This window comes from Cucurbita moschata, unplaced genomic scaffold (assembly GCF_002738365.1).
Source record: "Cucurbita moschata cultivar Rifu unplaced genomic scaffold, Cmos_1.0 Cmo_Scf00008, whole genome shotgun sequence".
NCBI lineage: Eukaryota > Viridiplantae > Streptophyta > Magnoliopsida > Cucurbitales > Cucurbitaceae > Cucurbita > Cucurbita moschata.
In genome coordinates, this window is record NW_019268524.1 from 2,883,634 (window position 1) to 2,905,101 (window position 21,468).

Sequence of the window (21,468 nt, forward strand, 5' to 3'; positions counted from 1 at the left end):
TTTTTTTTTTTTTTTTTTTAAATAAAGATGATAATGATGGCGGTGGTAATAAAAAAATCATTGTACAACATAAAATATGCACAATTTTCAATTAAGGAAAATCTCTTATATATTATTTTAATAAAATCATCATTTCATGGTTGTTTCGGAGATCACCGATGTTGAGTGGAGCACTCTTATCCATCCCTCCTCGTGAAGGAAAGGACCTGGCCCCTTCGCTAGCTGGAAATAACATTTTGACTCACTTTTCATATTCCGAACCAAATATTTTATTTTATTTTTAATTATTAGTTGGCAGATTCATATTAAAATAATAATAATAATAATAATCCTTTTAAAACAAGTTTTAATTTATTTGCATAATCCTTTTACCCTTTTATCCTTTCAATAACGTTAATTATGTACGAGAAATGTACTCTGCATTCTGCTAACAGAAAAGTAATTAAAATGTAATATTAAAAAAGGGGGCAGTTGGTGACCGGCGGATCCGGGGGAATGGAGTTGGAGGAAGGGATTGTTGAGTTGACACGTAGGATTTTCTTTATTTAGAAACCTTAAAATGTCCAAATAGAAACCGGCTGTTTCCATTATTCTTCTTTCCCCATCCGCACAAACAACAATTGGGAAGTGGGGTGGGGACGTGGCCCACGTGACGTGACTGTCTTCATGCCCCCAGTCCCAATTTAAATAATTATTAATATAAATATTTATTTTCCGAGATTTAAATAATATGTAAAAACAACAAATAAATAATATGGAATAATTATATGCCTTGGCGGTGTCCGCACCTACCAGAGTAAACGTGATAATGTCTTAAGACTCTTTGCTTAAAAAAATAAACCCTAAATAAATATATATATGAATGAATCGTAGAAAAAAATAATCTAAAATTTTGAGATATTTGATGGTATGACCGTTCAGAAAAATCGTATCTATGTCTTACAGAAAAAAAATGCCTCAAAATGTACTATACAGGGGGGTGACTAGTCTGCATGGGCTGGGCACGGAGTACCCCTATATCCTCCGCTACCCCATGCCACAAGTACTATGCGTCGCACATGGGCATATGCTTGAGGCATGGGGTGGTCGTCGGAGGTTGAGGGCGGTTGGTTGCAGCGGTGCAGTGGTGGAACTTGCACGGTGAGGCGGTGTCTGGTGCCTTTGGACGTGTGACATGAGCCTTGTTGAGAATAAAATGAAATGTTGTGATGTTGCCTTCTAACTTGGGCGGGCTTGAGGATGGTTGATGGCTGATACAATGATGAAACATGCATGGTAGGGTGGAGCTGGGTGCCTTCGAGTGTGTGGCCCAAACCTCGTTGAGCGTGTGACGTTGTTGTGAATATATATATATATATATTATCTAGTTTGAAATTTATGAATATGATTATTTGAGTAAGACTCCATTTAAGTTGGTTATTTATAATTATTTTTTAATATATTTAAAATAATTTTTCAATTTACCCTTGCGATCAAAAGCATCCTCGTACTAGCTTTTGAATTCAATATTCTTAAAAAATATATATATAATTCTTCAATTAATTTTTTAAATTTTCAAATCTATTATTCCATATTTATTCTCTTTTATTCAAATTTTTATAGTAACCACTTATCCTGCATGTTTATTAAATAATTTAAATTATTCGAAGTCATTTGCCATTTATAATTAATATTAAATATCATTATAAAAACAACTAAGTCACGTTTAAATTTTATTTTCCATATTTAAAATTGAAATTTATTAATCCAATAATTATTTAAATCGAAATGGAGCATAAATGCACCGACATTGCTACTAATTCTTATTATTTATTTTAAATTACATAATTTTTTTTTCATTTCCTTTAATTACTCCAATTATTATTATTATTATTATTCCAATTTGTAAAATTTTTTAAAATTAAAAATAATATGCGAAATAAAATTATAAAAAAAAACATAAAGTTAATGGTTCTTACAATTTAAAAAATATCGAATAAATTTATGAAGAATTTAAAGTTTTTAAAAATTAATTACTCTAATAAATATAAACTTTAATTTTTATCTAATAAAACTCTAAATTTCAGTCCTACCACTAATTAATATCTAAATTTAGAATAATTTTGTAATTTAATAATATATATATAGATACTCTCTCACGAATATACACGCAAGGAATATTAGGTTACTCTTCTTACACTCATTTACACAAATTTTAAATAGAGCAAATATTGAATTTTGAATTTTGGATCGATTAAAAACTAAAAAGATAAAAATAAATAAAAATCAAATTGAGAAGAAACACAAATGAAACATATATCCCTAAACCTCTGATACCAAATGATATGTTAAAAAATCACTTCAAGGAGAGTAAAATTTGGATTATCTTGTTGATCGAATATTTTAAGGCAAGAACATTGTTTGAGATTCGAATCACTCAACAAACAAGATCGATCATGTCTTGCTTGAATTATTCTTGTTGATCAAATATCTCAACTCAAGAACACTTGTTTGAGATTCGAATCACTGCACAAGCATGATTAACCATGTTGAGCTTGAATGATTCTACATGAAACTTAAACTACATATAATTGCAAATAGACTTAGTCATTGACTAACGAAAGCACAAATAAATAAATAAATATATATATATATATATATATATATATATATATTTATTTATTTGCTTTTCCAAAAGATGGTGCATAAAATATAGAATAAGGGATAATAAGACAAAAGTGGGGGCGAGAAATAAAAGTAAAATGTAAATATTTGGACTTTGCCTGAAATGACCTTATATTCTGTGCCCCATTTTCTTTCATACAGACCCATAAATTATACAATTATTTCATGGGTACAACAGTAAATACTGAAAACGTAGGAGGGCAATTTCGACAAAAAGCTGCATACTTCTAAATTTGTAATTACACAAACAAAATATATTTCCAAAAGAAGAAAATAGCAGTCTCCGTAGTCCGTATCCCATAGCCATAGCCCCACGCGTCGATGATCGATATAACAGACAGCTCGCACCTCGATGAATAAAATAGGTTAATAAAGGCGCGATCTGATTGGGCCACGTGTCCCTCATCAGTATGAACCCGCACTGGTTTTTCCCACACTGGATAAAACCCAGAGCTATAACACATGGAACGCAGACCCCTTCCATATTTGGCGCTGTGCGGCTGAATTATGTGAACCCGCTTCAGTACAACGCTCCGTAAAAAAGCGTTGATTCTGTTGGATTTGATCTCTTTGCCTCGCCTCCAAACAGCACCGCACTCAACTGCGCAAGAGTAAGTTACGAACGATTTCCTGGATAATTCCTGCACATTTTCTCTTCCGTTCTTCGCTGCAGATTGCATCGCTTTCGTTTTCGTTTTCGTCGTTTTTCATCTGCTTTCGGAGTGTTTTTTTTAAAAAATTATTATTTAGTTTTTGATCGCTCGCAGTAGGAACGCATCTCTCTTCTCTATGTGTAATTATTCTGTGCGTTATCGAGGAAGAATGAAGTGTTTTAGAGAACTGTCGTTTTCTTTTCTGTGATTTGGTTGTGATTTTTCTTATATATTTGTTACTTGTGAAATTTACTTGAGTTTCGTTATTCTCTGAAAAAATTTCCGGAAAAATGGATAGAAGAATCGAGTTTCGGATCTAAGAATGGGGAGAGGCAAGATTGTAATTAGGAGGATCGATAATTCGACGAGCAGACAGGTGACTTTCTCGAAGCGAAGGAGTGGACTGCTGAAGAAGGCGAAAGAACTGGCGATCCTTTGTGACGCCGATGTTGGAGTCATCATCTTCTCCAGCACCAGCAAGCTTTATGAATACTCCAGCACCAGGTTCTATGATATTCATCTTCTGTTTCTTTACTGTTTGCCTTTATTTTCTTCTACTTTTTTCAGTCTGAATAATTTCTCCGTTTTCGAACTTTATTATAATAGATTAATATCTAGTGCGACAACACATTGGTAGCCTCGCTCAATTAATTTACCTGGTTTTTATTCATTATATTGGCGAGCGTGCACCTTGAATCACGATTATGACTGTATGCTTTATAGTAAAATAAAATGTTGTGCATACTGAGAAATAGGAATTCTAGAGCCTATAGTGTTCAGGTTTTTTGACGTCTTGTTCTTTCTTGTGATTTTATGAGGCTCAGTTCTGTTATTTGCCTGAGATCTCTATCGTTCAAACTTCGATGGCTTCTGCTTTCAACTACTCCGCTCATGAACTCTATTGGCATATATCAAGTATCTTTAGAGTCATTGGTTGCCAGATACTCCAATAGTTTATGCCTATAGGATGGACTGCTATAATGCGAATTTGTGGCTTAGTTTCGTAGGATAAGAGTGGTGGATAACCTAACCAAAGAGAAGTTAGCAGTCCAAAAATTGCATTCGAACTTATACTTTAGTACTGTTCAAAGATCCAAGTGAACATGTTGTAAAGGACGAATATGGTTAAGAGATTTTCGGAGTTGCGATTCTCCTTGTAGCATAATAATCATAGAACTCGTTTAGAATTGGAAAGGGAGGGTGATAATGCTCAGTCATTTTTATCGGAGATTCAAATGACTTATTCATGCGAGAAATTACGTACCATCTCATGATTGCAAATCTCTGGATGGATGGATATGAAGGTCGTGCACGATACTGGAATCAAATCGTTTTGCACCATACAATTATCAATTTATCCTTGTAATGGATGCCCACCAAGAGAAATAGCGCTGATTGGAAAAGTGGATCTCTGTGCTATTTTTAGTTCTAGGAATCCGAACAGCCTAATTGGTCAATCAATGTTGCTCAATGTATGCTTCTTGGATTGGATCGAATGATATGGGTCAACAGTACGTTATTTCAATCATAGCTGTTATGATTCGACTCAAAATTGTTTCCAACAGAATCCCTTTGGTTTAAGGAATGGACCAGATCTCATATTAGTTCGGAGTGTAGGATTAAAAGAAACCATAGTTTTCCGACTTCACCATTCATAATTAGGGATGGTTAGACACTCATTGTTCCTTCTTTAGTTTCAAATTACTTCTTCCACATTCTTAACGAGTGTTGTATTCTAAAAGAACAAAGAAGCATGGTTTGAACAATAGATTTAGTCCATAAGGGGCAATACTTTTACGAAATAGGGTTAAGTATGCACAGAAGTCGGTCGGGCCGTCTCACGCAGTTTGATGTTGTGTGGTTCGGTTTCTGTGTTCTCGTACCTTCTGATTATTTAATCTTAATAATAATTTTTAGCATCTTTGTTTTCTGCTTTTGAAAGAATTTGTATTTGAGTCTATCACATGTTAGAAAAGGTTTTGCATTAAATCTATTATCAATAATTTTTTCACGGTATTTGTCTCAAGTTTTTTGGATGGGAAAAGAAGGGAATAGACATGGATTTTGCCTTGTCTGTTTCAAGTTTTTGAAATATGTTGTCGGTAAAAGCTTTTCCTTCTTTTTTTTTTTTTTTTTTTTTTTTTTTTTTATTTTACATTTATTCATCTTTCTTTCTTTCTTTTTTCTTTCTTATTACTATCATTTACTTCTGCTATACATAGTATTCTATTGAACATGTATTATTAATTATTTAATTTGATGATTGAACTAATTATTTATCATTAAAATTTGTATAACTTTTTTTAAAATTATTTATTTGAAAATAGTTATTAATATTGATGGCTAATGAAATTAAAAACCTAAAATTTAATTGTATGTTATTTATAGTATACTACTAATGAAAATTATATTAAAATTTAAGGTATATTACTGTTTTATTAATAAATTATTATAATGGTATATAACATTTAATTTTTAAAATATTAGTTGGACGGAATATTTACAATAATAAGTATATTTTATTAAAATTATCTATTTGAGGATGATTATTTAGTTAAAATTATTTTAAGAATTTAAAATAATTAATAGTAGTTAAGTATCTAATGGTATTTTAATAATTTAAAATAGCAAACCATAGTCTATTATCTAAAATTAAATATTGTATCAAATATAAGATATAACACTTTTCATGCAACACCAAACACTTTCATTTGTAAGAATTTTTTTTCCAAACATTCTTTTCTCATTCTTCATAGCAAATGACTCCTTACATGGTATTTTTTTTTCCCTAAAGTGTACTTCAAAACCTTCCCTTATTCAAGATTGTTTTCTATGATTTCTGCATTTAAAACTCAAAACTCTAGTTGTATTACATTTTGCATTTAAGTAAACAGGCCTTAGGCCTTAAGTGTTCAGTTATATTTTGCCAATTTGTTTTCGATAATCTAAACTTAGTCGTATCTTCAACAAAAATAATAATAATAATAATAATAGTTATTAAGTCATATAGTTGATATTATTTCATAAGCTACTTTCACCGAGTATTGATTTTTTTTTTTTAGAACAAAACTTCAGTACTTAAAATCTTCACTTGAAGAAGCTTTCAAACATAGGACATAGTTATAAAATTTGTTTGAAACTAGAGTGGCGATTTGATAACGTTTATCTTATCATTTATCTATTTCAAAAGAAGAGTAAGTTTTGCACTTTCGTTTTTATGTAAGCCAGAAAAGCCTGTTGTAAGAATATTATATTTAGAGAATAAGAGAAAAAGATGGATACATGGGTTTAAAAGGAGAAGAAAAATAGTTGTATGAAATTCGATTGAGTCCTACAACACAATCTTAGCTAAGCGCTGCACTCATGTTTTGCTTAGTTCATTTCGTCTCAATGAAACTCATATTCTATTGATTGAGAAGAGTGCTTGGTCAACTCTTTACATACCATTGGTCACTCATCACTCTGAATCCCTGTGAGTCATTATGATTTGCTTGTTCCGGAAAATATCTTATCCCCTAGAGGCCGTAGAGAGTTCAGAATTCTAATTTGTTCCAATTCTGGGAATAGAAATGATATCCATAGAAATACAGGATTTTACAATGCAAATAAGGTAAAAACGCATGATCAAGTTCATCATCTCTCTGAATCCCTGTGAGTCATCATCTCTCTGAATCCTTGTGAGTCATCATCTCTTCCAGTTTACACATAATTTAAACTACATATGCCATAAATTAGTGGCTTCATGTTATTCTTTTTAAACTTCCTTTGTGTATGAATTATGTAAAACTTGATTCTTAGAAAAGATTAATAATTTCTACCAATTAGTTGTTTTATTTGATGAAACACTAAATTTGACACATGTAACAAATACTATAAATTTTTAATGCAAGGAAGGGAGCCTTTTGTCTCGAAAGATTAGAAAAGGGGTATAACTTGTTAAGTTGCAAGAACAGTAAAATAAAAATAGGAATATCTTTCATAAATGATTTAGACAGTAAGTAAAAACCCTTAGAATATTAGATGAAAAACAAGAAGCAATGTGCAATGTGGTGGAATCCAAATTTTCGTTCAATTTTCTGTCCTAAAAGTAAGTAAAGAGCATTCGACCAAATATAATGGTACTAACAACTTTAGATTTTTATTATTTCATTTTATTGTTTGATATAAAAACAAACGCAGCGTACATGAAAAATGAAGTTAAAATATTTTGAACAGTAACCTTAAATTATATCCCAAATTTTCAAATAAAACAATTAAAACATATTCGGAGATAACAAAATTAAACAATTCTATGTCACTTTCCTCTTTTGTTTCCTTTTTTCTATTTTCTTCTGCGAATAAAATCCCATATTTGCTGTCGTTTGAAGCTGACACATAAGATATTCACTTCCAAAAATCTACCTCGGGAAATTTTTATAGAATTCTTCTATTTCTTCTTCTTATTATTATTATTGAAATTGCAACGGTCAAGGTTCACTTTTTTTCCTTCTTTTTCAATATATAAAACTTTATTTTAAGGTCGCTGTAAAAAATATAATGATGGGCATAGTAATGAAATTTTGTGTCATGTCGAATGTCCATGGATTCGACATCTAGAGGAATAATGAAAGGACAATTCTCAGATCAATTAAAAAATGACAAAAGAAATGTAACCTAACATTCAATATTTTAACTCATTTAAAAAGTAAATAATTATCTATCTATCAATTTAAATATCTTCTTAAATTTTTTTTTAAAGTTTTTTTAGAAATATTCATTCATAACTATTGACATTCACATAAAAATAAGATATTGACATTCCCTCGGTTGACTTTGCTTCTAAAAGCCAACCTCCGCCCCAACCACATTCTCCATCATTACGTAAAATAGGTATTAGAATTTCTGTTAAGGTCAGTGTTATTATTATAGTTAATTTTATTTGTTTAAATACACGGTAGAGAAATTTCAAAAACCAATCTTTGGATCTACGCATGCCAAACAACCAAAACAGACCGTCCATTCAAGATAACGATAGGAGAAAAGAAAAAATTGTAACCACTTACTTTCAACATAGCCTTCCAAAATCATAGTCAGTATCACTCAAAAGGGTTTTTCCACTCTTCCCTTTATAGCGGCATGGATAATGTTAAGGAGAATAAAAGTTAATGGAGAAATGGAAAATTTATGTCAAATCAAGAAGAGATAGAAACAAGAATTTTTTAAAGAGGTAAATTAGGAGGGGGAAAATTATAGTGAGAAAAGTAAGAGAAGTATATATTGAAGGAAAAAATTGAAGAGAGAAATTTTGGAGCAAATCGAGAGGGTCTAACTAAGACAATAGTTTTAGAAAAACATGTAAAAAGAGTGTGTTAATGAAATCTCGTTTTATATTGTTTTAAAAAATAATTTATAATTTCAGAACCATTTTTCAGATTGTAACAAGTGATTATTAAACAGCTATATTCTTCGGAAAGAAGGAAAAAAAAAAAAAAAACGTAGTAGTCCTAGGTTGACACTCGAGTTCTAGGGGCTGATAATGAGGATAAGAAATAAAATTCATCACCGAGTGCATAATTAGACCATATTTATTAAATTAGTTATTTCTCTAGTTTTGAGAATATTCAAGAAACATAATTATGTAAATTTAAAAACAAATATTTTATAGAAATAATATGCAATTTAGAGACTAAAAAAAATGTATTCAAATGACTCATGATTCCCAATATAATTAAACAAGAGATTCCATAATATTATTCACAAATAAATAATTATTAACTTCAAATTTATTTGCTAAAGAGCTCATACCTCTTGGTACCAAACGTCTGTTTGAATTCTCTTACCTCAAAAATGTTGTCAAATGCTAAAGAGCCTAAGATCTTAATGATTAAACAAACGACTACCAACTACAAATGCATGTATTCTTAAAAAGAAACATAATGATAATTAAATGAACTTATATCATTATATTATTATTAAAGTATAGTTAGAATGATAAAGTTAATCTACTAACCCCCTGTGTCAAATAAATTTATGGAAGTTTCATTGATACTCAGCAAAAAAAAAAGTAATTATATATATATATATACAAAACACAATCTTAGAAGACATGAATAATCTTAGTTGTGGAAAGTTTGAATTGCGAATGAAGTTTTTATTTGACAAGTTATGCATGAGAGAGCTAACCCTATAGACCAAATGCATAAGCATTATTCAATTTTCTGGTTGTAGTGGTGGATGCTCTTAAAAGACAAAGTGTTTGAAGATCTAGAACATATCCTTGCGGGGTCGCACTCAGATAGCTTTTCTAACATGGAACCATTTTTCTGCGTCATTTGGCATTTGTTTGGCTTGTAATGGAAATTTTTGTTTAATGATAAGAGCTTTTGTAATGGGAAAAGAGGAGAGGCAATATCTTTGGTTTGTAGCTTGTTTTGCCCTTTTATCGGACATATGGCCTGAGGAGTTAAAAGACACTGTGAGGCGTTGGTAGGTCCTAGTAAAAAAATCGGTTTTCCATCATGTTTAATGCATCTCTTTTGATTTCTGTTTCAATGAATTGTTGTAAATATTGTACGGTGGATCGGAACCATTTTCGGTAGGCCTTTAGTGTTTAGGTATTGTTTAGACTCCTCTTGTTTGGTGGCTCTTTTGTGTGCCTCTTTTCCAAATTGCTGACGAGTCATTCCAAGATTGTAAATATGTTTTGGATTTGCTATCTCTGTCTGGCTATGGATAATGGTAATTGTTTAGTTTGTTTTAGAGAAGTGTAGGAACTTCCTATTACGAATAAAAATGGAGGGGTTCTATTTCTGTAGAATAAATCAAGAAAGGAACTCTTACTTTTGTGTATCATATACAGATATAATAGAATCCGTATATTGATCAAAGTCATCTAATTAGTCTTTGTTTTGTCGTGCAATATTTTATTGGATTTCGCTTCAGTTATCATATTTATCATTTAGTTTTAATTTGATTTCCCAAGACTGGGCTGTTTTGGCCATAAGGGCTTCTGCATTCCTCAAAAACTATAGCTATTTCCCTAGTTTAATCTTGTAATCATAGTTTTATACGAGCTACCCTACACCTTTAATCTCTGTCATGTTTTCCAGTTTGATGAAATTTTCCATTTCTGTAACTAGCAAGATGATGGTAAAGCAAAGGGTGGAAAAGAATGCATCATGAGAATTCACATAAAGTTCTACGTTACATTTAGTGGATTCAAATTATACATTTTATGGTTTAAATCTTACAGTTATCTATTCAAACTCCAGAAGTGATGTACACATACCTGACCGATAAGTGCAAGGAATCCTTTGCTTTGATCAACGTGACACTCCATGAATGTAGATGCCTAAAATTTGCATCATTAATTGAAAGACCAAGAGCATGATGCGTGCCTCTACAAATAAAATGAAAACCACTAAAGGAGATGTTAAAAATGCATTCAATTACTAAGGGTATAACTATTGGATAGGTTAAATGGAAGTCAATGGAGATAAAATGTTATTTACCTGAGTGAGATATCAATAGATCATAGATAAAATCTCTCACTTGTCTATTGGCCATGCTATCCGTCTTTTGACCTAGTCACTATCAACCAACGTTTCATCCCAATATCATAGACTGCACTGTCGAAACACTATACCTGCCATGTAGCCATACAAAAATGATCGGTGAGGTTTGCTCAGTGATGTTTAATGCTCACTTACAAAAAAGACGTGGTGGGCAGTAGAATATTCAAGGAGGCACATTGGGAATAGTTTCATTATAGTTTAGTATCATTTAAGGCTGAACCATTAAAAATCTTCGTTTAAACTCTCTAGCCCTCCTTATGAATTTTATTGTTTGAATATTGTTCATGTTAATTTGAATTTGCATATTGTTAAATTATAAATTCTATTGGTGACCATGAATTGTCTTAAACATAGTAATCAATATTATTTCATTGTATCTGTATAATAGGTGAACTTAAAATTTCTGTTTGAACTTTAGTAATTCCAGGAGAAATTGATTGCCCGATCTAATTTTGAATTTTTCTCAAGTAAAAAGGAAAAGGTTCGATTGTTAGGCAACCCTTTTTGCCACCCATCTAATGTTGTCATATGGCTAACAAATTTCATTCTACCTATCTGAAAATTTGAATTTCCACTATAGAACCGAGAAGAATCTTGAAAATGTTAAGAGCCTACCACATGAGAACAAAAGTCTAGGTTTAACCGGGAAAACTAAATTGAAAGGAAATCATGGTGTAAATAGGGTTATCCTATTGATGTATGCTCACAAGGTAGTTAAATTTTCAACTTTTGCTGTTTTCCCAATAAATTTTCATTTCTTGCCCATATCATTATGATTATAACTCAGATTATTGACTCTTACCAGCATGAAAACACTAATAGAACGATATCACAAGACAAAAGAGGAGCACCATCAGCTTGGGGTCTCGACTTCAGAAGTCAAGGTATTCTTTAGTATCTAAGACTTGATTATTTTTCCTTCCGACAGCCAGACATGTTAGGCAAAAGATCATGTATGATTGTTAAAACGCAAACATCTAGATTTCCTATCTGTCAATTTTCTGGATACGATGACTATTAAGAATTATACATCATAGTTATGGTTGGTATGATTATGTTGTGGAATGAGGGGGTGGGGAGGAGCGGGAGGGGTTTGGGACAGTGCAGTTTAGGTATAACAGCAGTTTGATTTGGATAGGAAGAGCTGCCCGAAGTGAATTACTAGGAAGAACATCAATCATTATGGGATCAAATGTGGTTAGATTTATGTTGAAATCTAGGTTTGACTCGTCGAGGATCATGCGAATTTGGACGTAATAGTACTCATCAAAACTACTGTCAGAATTATAAATGCATATTTCGCTTAAAAGAGATTCCACGAACCTTGTATTTATCTGGCACATGCTGAAAGAACAATTCAAAACAACAATCATGAGATCATGAATCTTGGATCCTTGAGCAATCTCCACCTGGACAAAATCAAACAGATGATTCAACATCAAAATCCAGAAAAATAAAAGGGAGCAGAACGCATAAAAATGGCATCACGACAAACCTCAAAGGCTTTTTCATGAAATGGCAAACCTGAAAAGTTAAGGTGTCATTGTATATTAACAAAAAGTATTAGATATTTCTACAAAATAGATATACAAACTAATAAATAATAATAATAAAAGATACAATTCTCTACTTTGGCCAAAAATTATAATTTTGCCAACTCACATCTTATCTCGTATGTTATTCAAAAATTTAAAATATGACCAAGAAATTTTGCTCAAGTATGAATCCCGATCCTCATTAATGGGATTCTTCGGCTCTTCAGTCTCCCCAAAAGTGGACATGGGTGTAGGCCAGGATGTTGAGAGAACAGGGATTGTAGGCAAGGATTTTGAGAGGAGACGGGATGCAGACATGAACAGAAATCCCTTGCCCATCCCCAGGCTAACATAACATTTACATCAGACTAGATACTGAATACCTTCATTTTCAGAAATGCTTTTTGGTATACTCTATGCTAGCTTAATACATTTTTGTGCATGAATATAGAAGGCATACACTTTATACTTCTAAATAGTATGAAAATTACATTCTATTTTTAATCATTAGTACTGGCAAAGGGAAGCAGCAATGTTACGGCAACAACTGCAGAGCTTACAAGAAAATCATCGGTACTAACATACCCTATTCTGTTCTATTCTATTTCATTACATTTTACTTGATAAACACTGATACTAGAGGAAAGTGCAAAAGAATGAAAAAAAACTACGAAATTTACTTCGGCTCCTTAGGCCATATGCGAGCCTCCAATCTACTTCATGCACTCATAACCATGGACACTTATTTCAGATAGCATTTATTGACGACCAAGCATGATCCAAACATAAATTTCCTAATATATTTCCTGCATGTTGCTCAAGTAAAAACTGCTATACAAGTTAAACCACTAATTCGTTCCGATAGAACACCACTAATAGATATAATTACAGGCAGATGATGGGTGAAGAGTTGACTGGTCTGAGTGTCAAAGATCTACAGAATCTAGAAAACCAACTGGAGATAAGTCTCCGTGGTGTCCGTATGAAGAAGGTATCTAATTGTATCATTTATTAAATGTGTTGGGTGTTTAACAGACAGTTTCCTACTTTGAGCAGGATCAAATCTTAATGGATGAGATACAAGAACTAAACAGAAAGGTTAAGCAACTACAGTTCTGAAATTTCCGTTCTCAATAATTTTGGTTACTAAATTTCCTCCTCTTTGTTATAGGGAAACCTAATTCACCAAGGCAATATGGAACTTTATAAGAAGGTAAACCTAATTCGTCAAGAAAATCTGGAATTATACCAAAAGGTAAACGATGCAGATAATTGAAGCAAACTTTAATTATTTTCAAAAATAAACTAAAGGTGTCTCTTCAGGGACATTTGATGAAAAAAGAGACTAAAGGTTCTAATTGTTTAACCAATAAAACTGTGTTGCTTAGTCACTATCAAAAGAAAATTTTCACCATCCTAGGTCTATGGAACAAAGGATGCCAAGGGGGCAAGCAGTCTTACAAATGGCCTGGGTGTGGGAGAGGATGCAGGTATACCTATCAGCCTTCAACTCAGCCAACCACAACAACAAAACCTTGAGGCACCAGAAAAAGCAACAAAACTGGGGTACAATTGCGACAAAATGCATAAATGTTCAATAATGCGTACAAATGAACTTTTCCAAAGTCACTATTCCAATCTTGTTCTTTTGATGGTTGCAGCAGACTACAACGACGCTAGCAAAAAGAGACCTTACACCAACCAGGAAGATGTTACTCATTTTGCATCAAGAAAACGGTGTGAGGCTGCAAATTATCTTTCAATCAACGAATTGTGGTAGGGTAATGGACTATTCCATAACCAACGGAACTAGCTTTGTCTCGTTTGTGGTGATTAATACAAAGGAATTTATGTGAAGAGAAGGCTATGTGGAACAAAAAATAATTGAAATTGCATCAGCATACAAACTTCATTTTCCAGAAATCTTAAGGTTTGCCACCTTCATAATAATCAGCTAGGTTCAAAAGTTCATGCTTATTATAGGAATGATGTTGGATATTTTATAAAAGAAAATTACGGAGATTCATCAAAGGAAACAAGTAGATTAAAAAGAAGATGACGACCAAAATTTTGCCCAACAGTTGTATATGTTGTATATGACGTACCCAAAAAACCCCAACCCAAGAATATCATCGTCCCTTCATTAATTTCTTGTTGACGTTTGCCTGTCGTTCTTTTTTCTTTCCTCTTCACTCTCTCTCGCCTCACTTTAGCAGCTCTTGGGCCTACAACCCTTATCCCTTCGTTGGTCATTTTAGTCACTATTTGCCTCCTCATTTTTTGCCAGTTTGTGCCTTGTCAGATTGTTTCATTAGATATCAATACGTTGATTGCTGTTCTATTTTGGGTTTGCTTCATACCTTTGCTAGTTTGCTTGCAACAGATCGTAGTAGTTGCTGTATTGATAAGAGTTAATATTGCATTTGGTTCAAAAATGGAATTTTTGAGAAAGCCATGGAATTTAAGTCAGCATTCCTCTCTCATTTATTCTCACCTACATTGGTTTGAGAAAGCCACGGTTGAAATGATATTCTGCACCAAGACTCGGATTTTATCCAAACACAATAGAGATGAGTTTGGTACTACCAAAATTCAGAAACGTTGGTTTTCTTCAGGAGCAATTATTCATTGTATCATATGGCCAATATCAAGTAGAAGGAAGGTGATTAGCATTCCTTGTGATTTCCTAAAGCGTGGTGGCTTTTTTTTCTTTTCTTTTCTTTTTTTTTTTGTATGATTTGTCGGAGAGATTATATCATGGAATTTGAGAAGCTTGGCTGGAAGGATTCTCAGCCTTTGAAATGTAGTACTAATTCATTTGGACGTTGTGAATTCATTCAACCCTTCTTTTTCCTCCCTCGGTTGCAGATTTGTTTTGTTCAAAGCCCTCCGTTTCCAAGTCATCTTTTTGGGTAAGGAAAGATAGAGAAGTTGTTAACTTAAAGTGGAATTCTTTGCTGGTGGCTTCTCGATTGAATGTGCATGATGTTCGGAAAGATATTCAGAAGGCCATAGAAGTTCACTTCAAAACCTTTGTTCTTCATTAATCCTTTTATGGATGATAAAGTTTTACTTCAATTGGAAGATACAAATTTTTTAGGTGATCTTGGTCCATTGGGTCATTGGTAGCTGTTCTTTTTTGTTTTCAAACGTTGTCTTTGGTTTGGCTTTCAGTGCTGAGTTTGGTTTCTTTAAACTCTCTCTTCTAGTTCTTTTCTTTTCTTTTTTTTTTTTTTTTTTTTTTTTTGTTTTTGCTCAGCTCGCTTGGTGTTTCTTATTGTAGAAGTTCCTTTCTATATCTTGTTCTTTCTTTTATTCTCTGTAGTGGTTCTTTTTGTATTCCTTCGTGTTTTATTTTTAACTTCCTTGTGGAGTTTGTATCCTTGAGCATTAGTCTCTTTTCATTTATTCAATAAAAAGTTACACAATTGTATATGACATTCATCATGGAAGGACGGATAGTATTTACCTCATATCTCCACTGCTCAACTACAGTAAACTAATCCAGCAGTCTGCTGTAGCAAGATAATTTGCAAAACATTAGAGTAAGCCACAATTCGGCAAAGAAATTAAACAAAAAAAAAAAAAAAAGACATCAGAAAAAAACCATCTCTACTAAACAGGGTCATTATAAATCCAAGACAATAGTTTAATCGGTGGATCACTGCAAATAATGATATTTCCAACTGCATAAATTCAATTTTTTTTAGAAAGGAACATCATTTCATCAATTAATGAAACAAACAAGAACTTCCCCAAATGGATATGTCTGGCAGAAAATGATGAAGAAAGAATCATGAATGGTTCAAAAGCATATTGCATTGCACGTCACAAAAACAATCACAATTCAAAGTACATTTTTAGAAAACAATCCTAATATTAACTTATAAAGTAAACCAGAACACCAAGAGAATTGAAAACAATCTAGCTATTAACTTGTATGTATTTCCCAGCTAGCTTAGAGCCCCCAACCATGAATTTGTGAAGCTCGAAGGTTCAGAAACAGATCTAGAACGTTTGTGTTTCAAGATTGAAGTTATAGAGGACATACCAAGTTAACGTTGCAAACCTCAGATACTATTACGGCAAGGATGAAAAAAAATCAAAAGCACTAATTCAATTTTTTAATGATAACCAAACTTTCACTTGGGTCCCTTTTCAACTCTCCTAAAGGTTCTATTATTCCTCTCTCTAAAGACCCCACAAAATTGCATAAACATCGGCCAGAACCAAAGGCCACACGAGAGCCTTAATTCAGAATTATTCTAATTCATCTCCCCTCAACTCTTAATCCATTGCAATATAAATGATTAGTCAATCAAATAATATGTAGTAAATGAGTCAGTTTGAAAACAAACGAATGGCTCATTGAAGAATATTGTTCTCGTCAAATACAAAATCATTTTTAAAAACATCATATATAACCCAAACTCATTAAGAAACAAAGAAAGTTTAACTTTTGACCATACTTGCATGACATATAGGGGGTTAACAAATAAAATTTATGTTCAAAATTAACATTAATCGAAAATAATGTTCACAATGCTATATATCATAATAACTACTAGGAAATTATGTGCACAATGTCATATTCACAACATTATTCTTACTAGTGCACATTAACTAGATAGATCTAACATGCACAATCCCCAAAATAGAATGAGCTTTGGAAAAATCTACTTATTTTTATTTATATTCGTGAGTAATAATATATAGCAAATGGGTGAGTCTGAAAATAAACGAATGCCTCATTGAAGAATATTATTCTCGTCAAACATATATATATATATATATATATATATATATATATTACTTTTGACCATACTTGCATGACATACAGGGTGCTAACAAATAAAATTCATGTTTAAAATTAATACTACTAAAAAATAATGTTCACAATGCTATATTCATAATAACTACTTGGAAATTATATGCATAATGTCGTGCACAATGTCATATTCACAACAATTATTCTTACTATGTGCACATTGAGTAGATAGATCTAACATGCACAATGCCTGAAATAGAATGAGCTTTGGAAAAATCTACTTATTTTTATTTATATTCGTGAGTGTTAGACAAGCTTGTGGGAACCTCAAATAGTCTCACGACACAATAACCTCACCGTACTGCGTTTGGTTGCTAGAAAACCCATAGAATATTAAATCCTAGGTGGATGGCCAGTTTGAACTCGTTCCCTCAGAGATTTATTATTCTCATCACCCTTATTGAACACTAGGCTGACCCAAAGTGTGTGGTGCTAGACATTAACAAAGTATATTCAACTCAAACCTTCAGTAAATTGGGATTGTTACTTTAATGGTTCTCACATTCTTACCTTCCTATTCTACATCAGAAGGAACAATTTACACTGGAACAACTGTTATAATCTATTTTGAACAATCTAAGAAGGTAAAATATAAAATGGATACGCAAGTTACAAATGTGATCACTTCATATCCAAGTGATCTTTCTTGAAAGGTAAAAGAAATTTTATGTACAACAGAATAGATAGATGGATGACAAGAGGGTCAAATCCTCAAAAAGTGAAAATATTGGAAAAAAATGATGAATAAATGCACATTTCAAAAGAATACATGATCTAGTGGTTCTATGTGGCCATACTAAATCATGAACATAGTGAACCAAAATCACTGATTACCAGCATACCCTATATCCCTATATAATCTTCTAAATAAATGTTTCCAAAAAATTCTATAAAGGAAGCGTAAAATGTTGAACTCTTTCAAGGATATCAATTACAGGATCAGATTATCACTAAAAAGACTTCTAAAACAAAGCCACAACCTATTTTATCAAAGTCCTTGAGATTATTAACTAAGAACCATATTCCTGAAATTTTAAATTGCTGAGTTCTCACCATTGCGACTTTTCATGGCCCTAAAAAGAAACTATCGTTATGGTCCCCCATGCACCAGACCCATTAAAAATTTCATCAATATGATTCCCCATGACTTATTCTGGACACGAAAATCAAATTGTTAGTCATTCTTAAGTTTCTACAACCTGGTGGGTGAATGGTAAAACTTGGCAAGAATGTCAATAAAAGTCAGAATCTACCCATCTTGGCAACTTTTTGGTATGTACAAACTACCAAATAAGGATGGACCCAAACGTTGTGTTGAACTTTGTCACGCAAATGAGACTGCAAGGGGATTGTTTTTTCAAGTCAAGGAAAATGGCGGTTATTTTGTTCATGACAGGGTTTATCAGTGGAACAATTCTACCAGCCTCTAAAAGAAGTTTGTTGTATCTATTTCTGAAGACATAAGGTTACTCCAGTGCGGTAAACCTACCAGATGAATTCATTACCTTCACTGTGGATGATAACCAAACAAAACAACCAGTTGAAAGCCCAAATACTCTGAAATTCAACCTGCTAGCAGTTATCATGATAAAGAAGACCTGCTAGCATACCAAAACAAAAGTTAAAGAGTGCTAACTAATTACAAGACTTACAGTACCCTACATCACAAATACCTCGAAGATGATCTTGTCAGAAAGAACACTTAGGATCTTGTTTAACTAATCCTACTAAAATAATGCTTTTAAGGAATGCGAAAAATTTAGCATTCAATAGAGCACGAGTCTTAACTCATTATCAATTAATAAAATATTGTCACAATTAATAGCTTATAAACAAGTCAATGTGATTTTGTTTCAACAAACAATAGCAGAAGTACGTTATTCAATAACCTTACTGACTAAACATGAACTACTCCCAAAGCTCTAGAGTTTCAAGGCATGTGATTAATCACCAATATCATCCCTATATTTATTTCAAGATACCAACAAAACAATCCTTTCTTTAGAAACCAAACCAGAATCACCAACAAACAGAAAAAAGGTACAAGAAAAGGGAGAGGGAGGCCATATGAAAATCGTAATAATGTGATTAACATCCAACAACTAGTGAATAAGTAACTTAAAGCATCTGCCTAGGTTCACGTTTAAATGAGTTACGGATGCGCAAATATATAAACAGATAATCTTGTTCACGGAATCTCAAATGCTTTAGAAAAACAAAACATAGCGGAAAACTAGTGGCTATCTCCATTATACTTGGAGCGCTTAATTCCAGTCAAATATCAAAAGGACCAGACAGTTGAAGCTACGAAACTCTTGCTCTATGATTTCCAACTCTCTTTAGATATAAAATCATTATCATATTATGCAAGCGTGCGATGAAATATGTGTTCAAAAAACACGAACATGCACAAAAACAAGCATCCTTGCTAATATCTCAATATAATAAATGATCTACCAGGTAAATCCAAAGATCAGGCTAAGAATAAATAAACATTATAAAGTCACATACACACATAGATGAAATAAATGCCAGACCGCACTAGTCATTCTCTCATTTTATGTTTGCTAGAGAATAGTCCGAAACAATTGCAGTGGTGAAATGGAAAGACGGACCATACGTACCGTGGACCAGATCGAACACTGATTCTCAGTAGGAAAAACGTAGCAAGTACGTAAAACAGTGTGTAGACAACTTACGATGAAAAATGAATTCTACAATAAAACGATTCTACATCGTAATGCATCGCTCGGTTCATAAGAGATCAGTAGAAACAAGATTACCTAGTAATTCGCAGGCACCGGAATAGTTGAGCTTGGAGTCCCGCTTTTTCAGTTCTCTTCTCCTCGGAGATAACAGCCAACCAAACAGATCTGAGAACTAGCTTCCGAGACAACATTTCCTTCCGAAAAAATGTAAGTCAATCGAACTGAGAAGCCATGAAAACAGAAGAATCGAGTACATTACTAAGATCAGAGCAGAAAATTATATCAAAGACAATCATAGTAAGCATGATTATAATATGAGAAACACGAATATGGAGGACAATGAAGATTCAAGATCAAGAAGAAAAAACAATCAATGAAGATATCCAAGAGAAAGAACGAAAACCTGAATAGAAGAAATGGATTGTATGTGATGCCTCGCGCGAGGAGACCAAAAGCGGTGGTACCAGGCAACGAGAGGCAGAGTCATTTGGCGTTTGATCTCTGCCCGAAACAAACACGGAAATCGATAGTAAAGAAGATATTTATAGTCGCGATGGATTTAGCGCGCGTGGTACTTTGTAGTTGCCTATAATTTATAATATTATATAATATTTTCGAAAAAATCAAACTCTATTTTATTTTAATTGTAAAATAGAAATTAATTATATCCACAAAATTTATAAAATGTAATTACTTGCATTATTAATTTTCCAATCATAAAAAAAGAAAATAACATTTTTTACACGTGTGCAAAAAACCAATCAATATCCACGTCCCGATTCCATAATTAATAAATCAAATATGAAAAATTCGATATACTTACGTGGCGAACTAATGCGTACCGGAATACCACGTGGCACTAGCTGAACAAATCTCCGCGCGTGTACAGGGAAACAATTAACAGAATTAGGTTCATCCACGTGGCAGAATAAGCGAACGAAGATGGAACACGTCGTCCATTCTAGAACCATAGAAATAGGTATTTAAAAATTGCAGAGAATAATAAATAATTAAAAATATGTACCGGCAACTGGGGGAACGACGAGTTAAAGAAATAATAAAGAAAAAAAATGTATTTTTTAAATAAAAATTCTTAAAAGAAAAAAATAAAGTACAAAAGTGAGTTGGGGAACCTATTTCTATGATGGCTTTGGAAAAAGTTAAATAATTGACGCAATTTAAATATTATTTGTTGTATATTAGAGCGCTGAGATATTTTGAGGTTCAAGTGCCACTTGTACCAAGATATTTTCTGGTGCAAAGGAATATATTAAATATAATTAAATTAAACTGAAGAACAAAAATCATTCTATGAATAAGTAAACAACCGGCCACGTTTTATTTCTGTTCGATTATGAAAGTCCACGTGGGCTAATTTAGGGAATAATCATAAATTTATAATTAATGAATACTCTCTCGGTATGAGGCATTTTGGAGAAACTCAAAGCAAAGACATGAAAGCTTATGCTCTGATTATGAAAGTCCACGTTGGCTAATTTAGGGAATAATCATAGATTTATAATTAAT

The 21,468-nt window shown here is 32.5% G+C and overlaps 1 protein-coding gene and 1 long non-coding RNA gene across 9 annotated transcripts; one reads left to right on the forward strand and one right to left on the reverse strand.

Annotated features, from left to right (window-relative positions):
• The first annotated feature begins 3,158 nt into the window (after positions 1-3,158).
• Positions 3,159-15,917, forward strand: LOC111446054 (MADS-box transcription factor 27-like). 6 transcript variants are annotated; one of them, XR_002710997.1, is made up of 9 exons: positions 3,159-3,275; positions 3,616-3,821; positions 11,676-11,754; positions 12,917-12,978; positions 13,297-13,396; positions 13,462-13,503; positions 13,577-13,660; positions 13,826-14,335; positions 15,274-15,917. XR_002710997.1 is itself a non-coding variant. In XM_023084697.1 (9 exons), exons 2-9 carry the CDS (start codon positions 3,640-3,642, stop codon positions 14,083-14,085), a joined length of 714 nt encoding a protein of 237 aa, XP_022940465.1. In that variant the 5' UTR covers positions 3,159-3,275; positions 3,616-3,639; the 3' UTR covers positions 14,086-14,180. The 6 variants fall into 6 exon arrangements, 5 of the variants coding, with proteins under 5 accessions (XP_022940465.1, XP_022940466.1, XP_022940463.1 ...); XM_023084697.1 differs by lacking the exon at positions 15,274-15,917 and having other exon boundaries at positions 13,826-13,971; positions 14,067-14,180; XM_023084698.1 differs by lacking the exon at positions 15,274-15,917 and having other exon boundaries at positions 13,826-13,971; positions 14,070-14,180.
• On the reverse strand, positions 10,482-20,448 carry LOC111446058. Of its 3 annotated transcripts, none has more exons than XR_002711000.1 (7): positions 20,345-20,448; positions 20,017-20,162; positions 15,875-15,917; positions 12,366-12,394; positions 12,194-12,279; positions 10,808-10,941; positions 10,482-10,695 (listed from the first exon to the last, which is right to left on the reverse strand). It is a non-coding gene; the product is annotated as an uncharacterized LOC111446058 (long non-coding RNA). The 3 variants fall into 3 exon arrangements; XR_002710998.1 differs by having other exon boundaries at positions 15,875-15,920; XR_002710999.1 differs by having other exon boundaries at positions 10,482-10,716; positions 15,875-15,920.
• Positions 20,449-21,468: the final 1,020 nt, after the last annotated feature.

Bases quoted from the DNA above. Each gene is read 5' to 3' on its own strand.
- LOC111446054 (XM_023084695.1), top strand. From the start codon at position 3,640: ATGGGGAGAGGCAAGATTGTAATTAGGAGGATCGATAATTCGACGAGC. The intron at 12,979-13,296 runs GTACTAACATAC...ATATAATTACAG, and splicing joins AGCTTACAAGAAAATCATCG to GCAGATGATGGGTGAAGAGT. The intron at 13,661-13,825 runs GTAAACGATGCA...TCACCATCCTAG, and splicing joins ATCTGGAATTATACCAAAAG to GTCTATGGAACAAAGGATGC.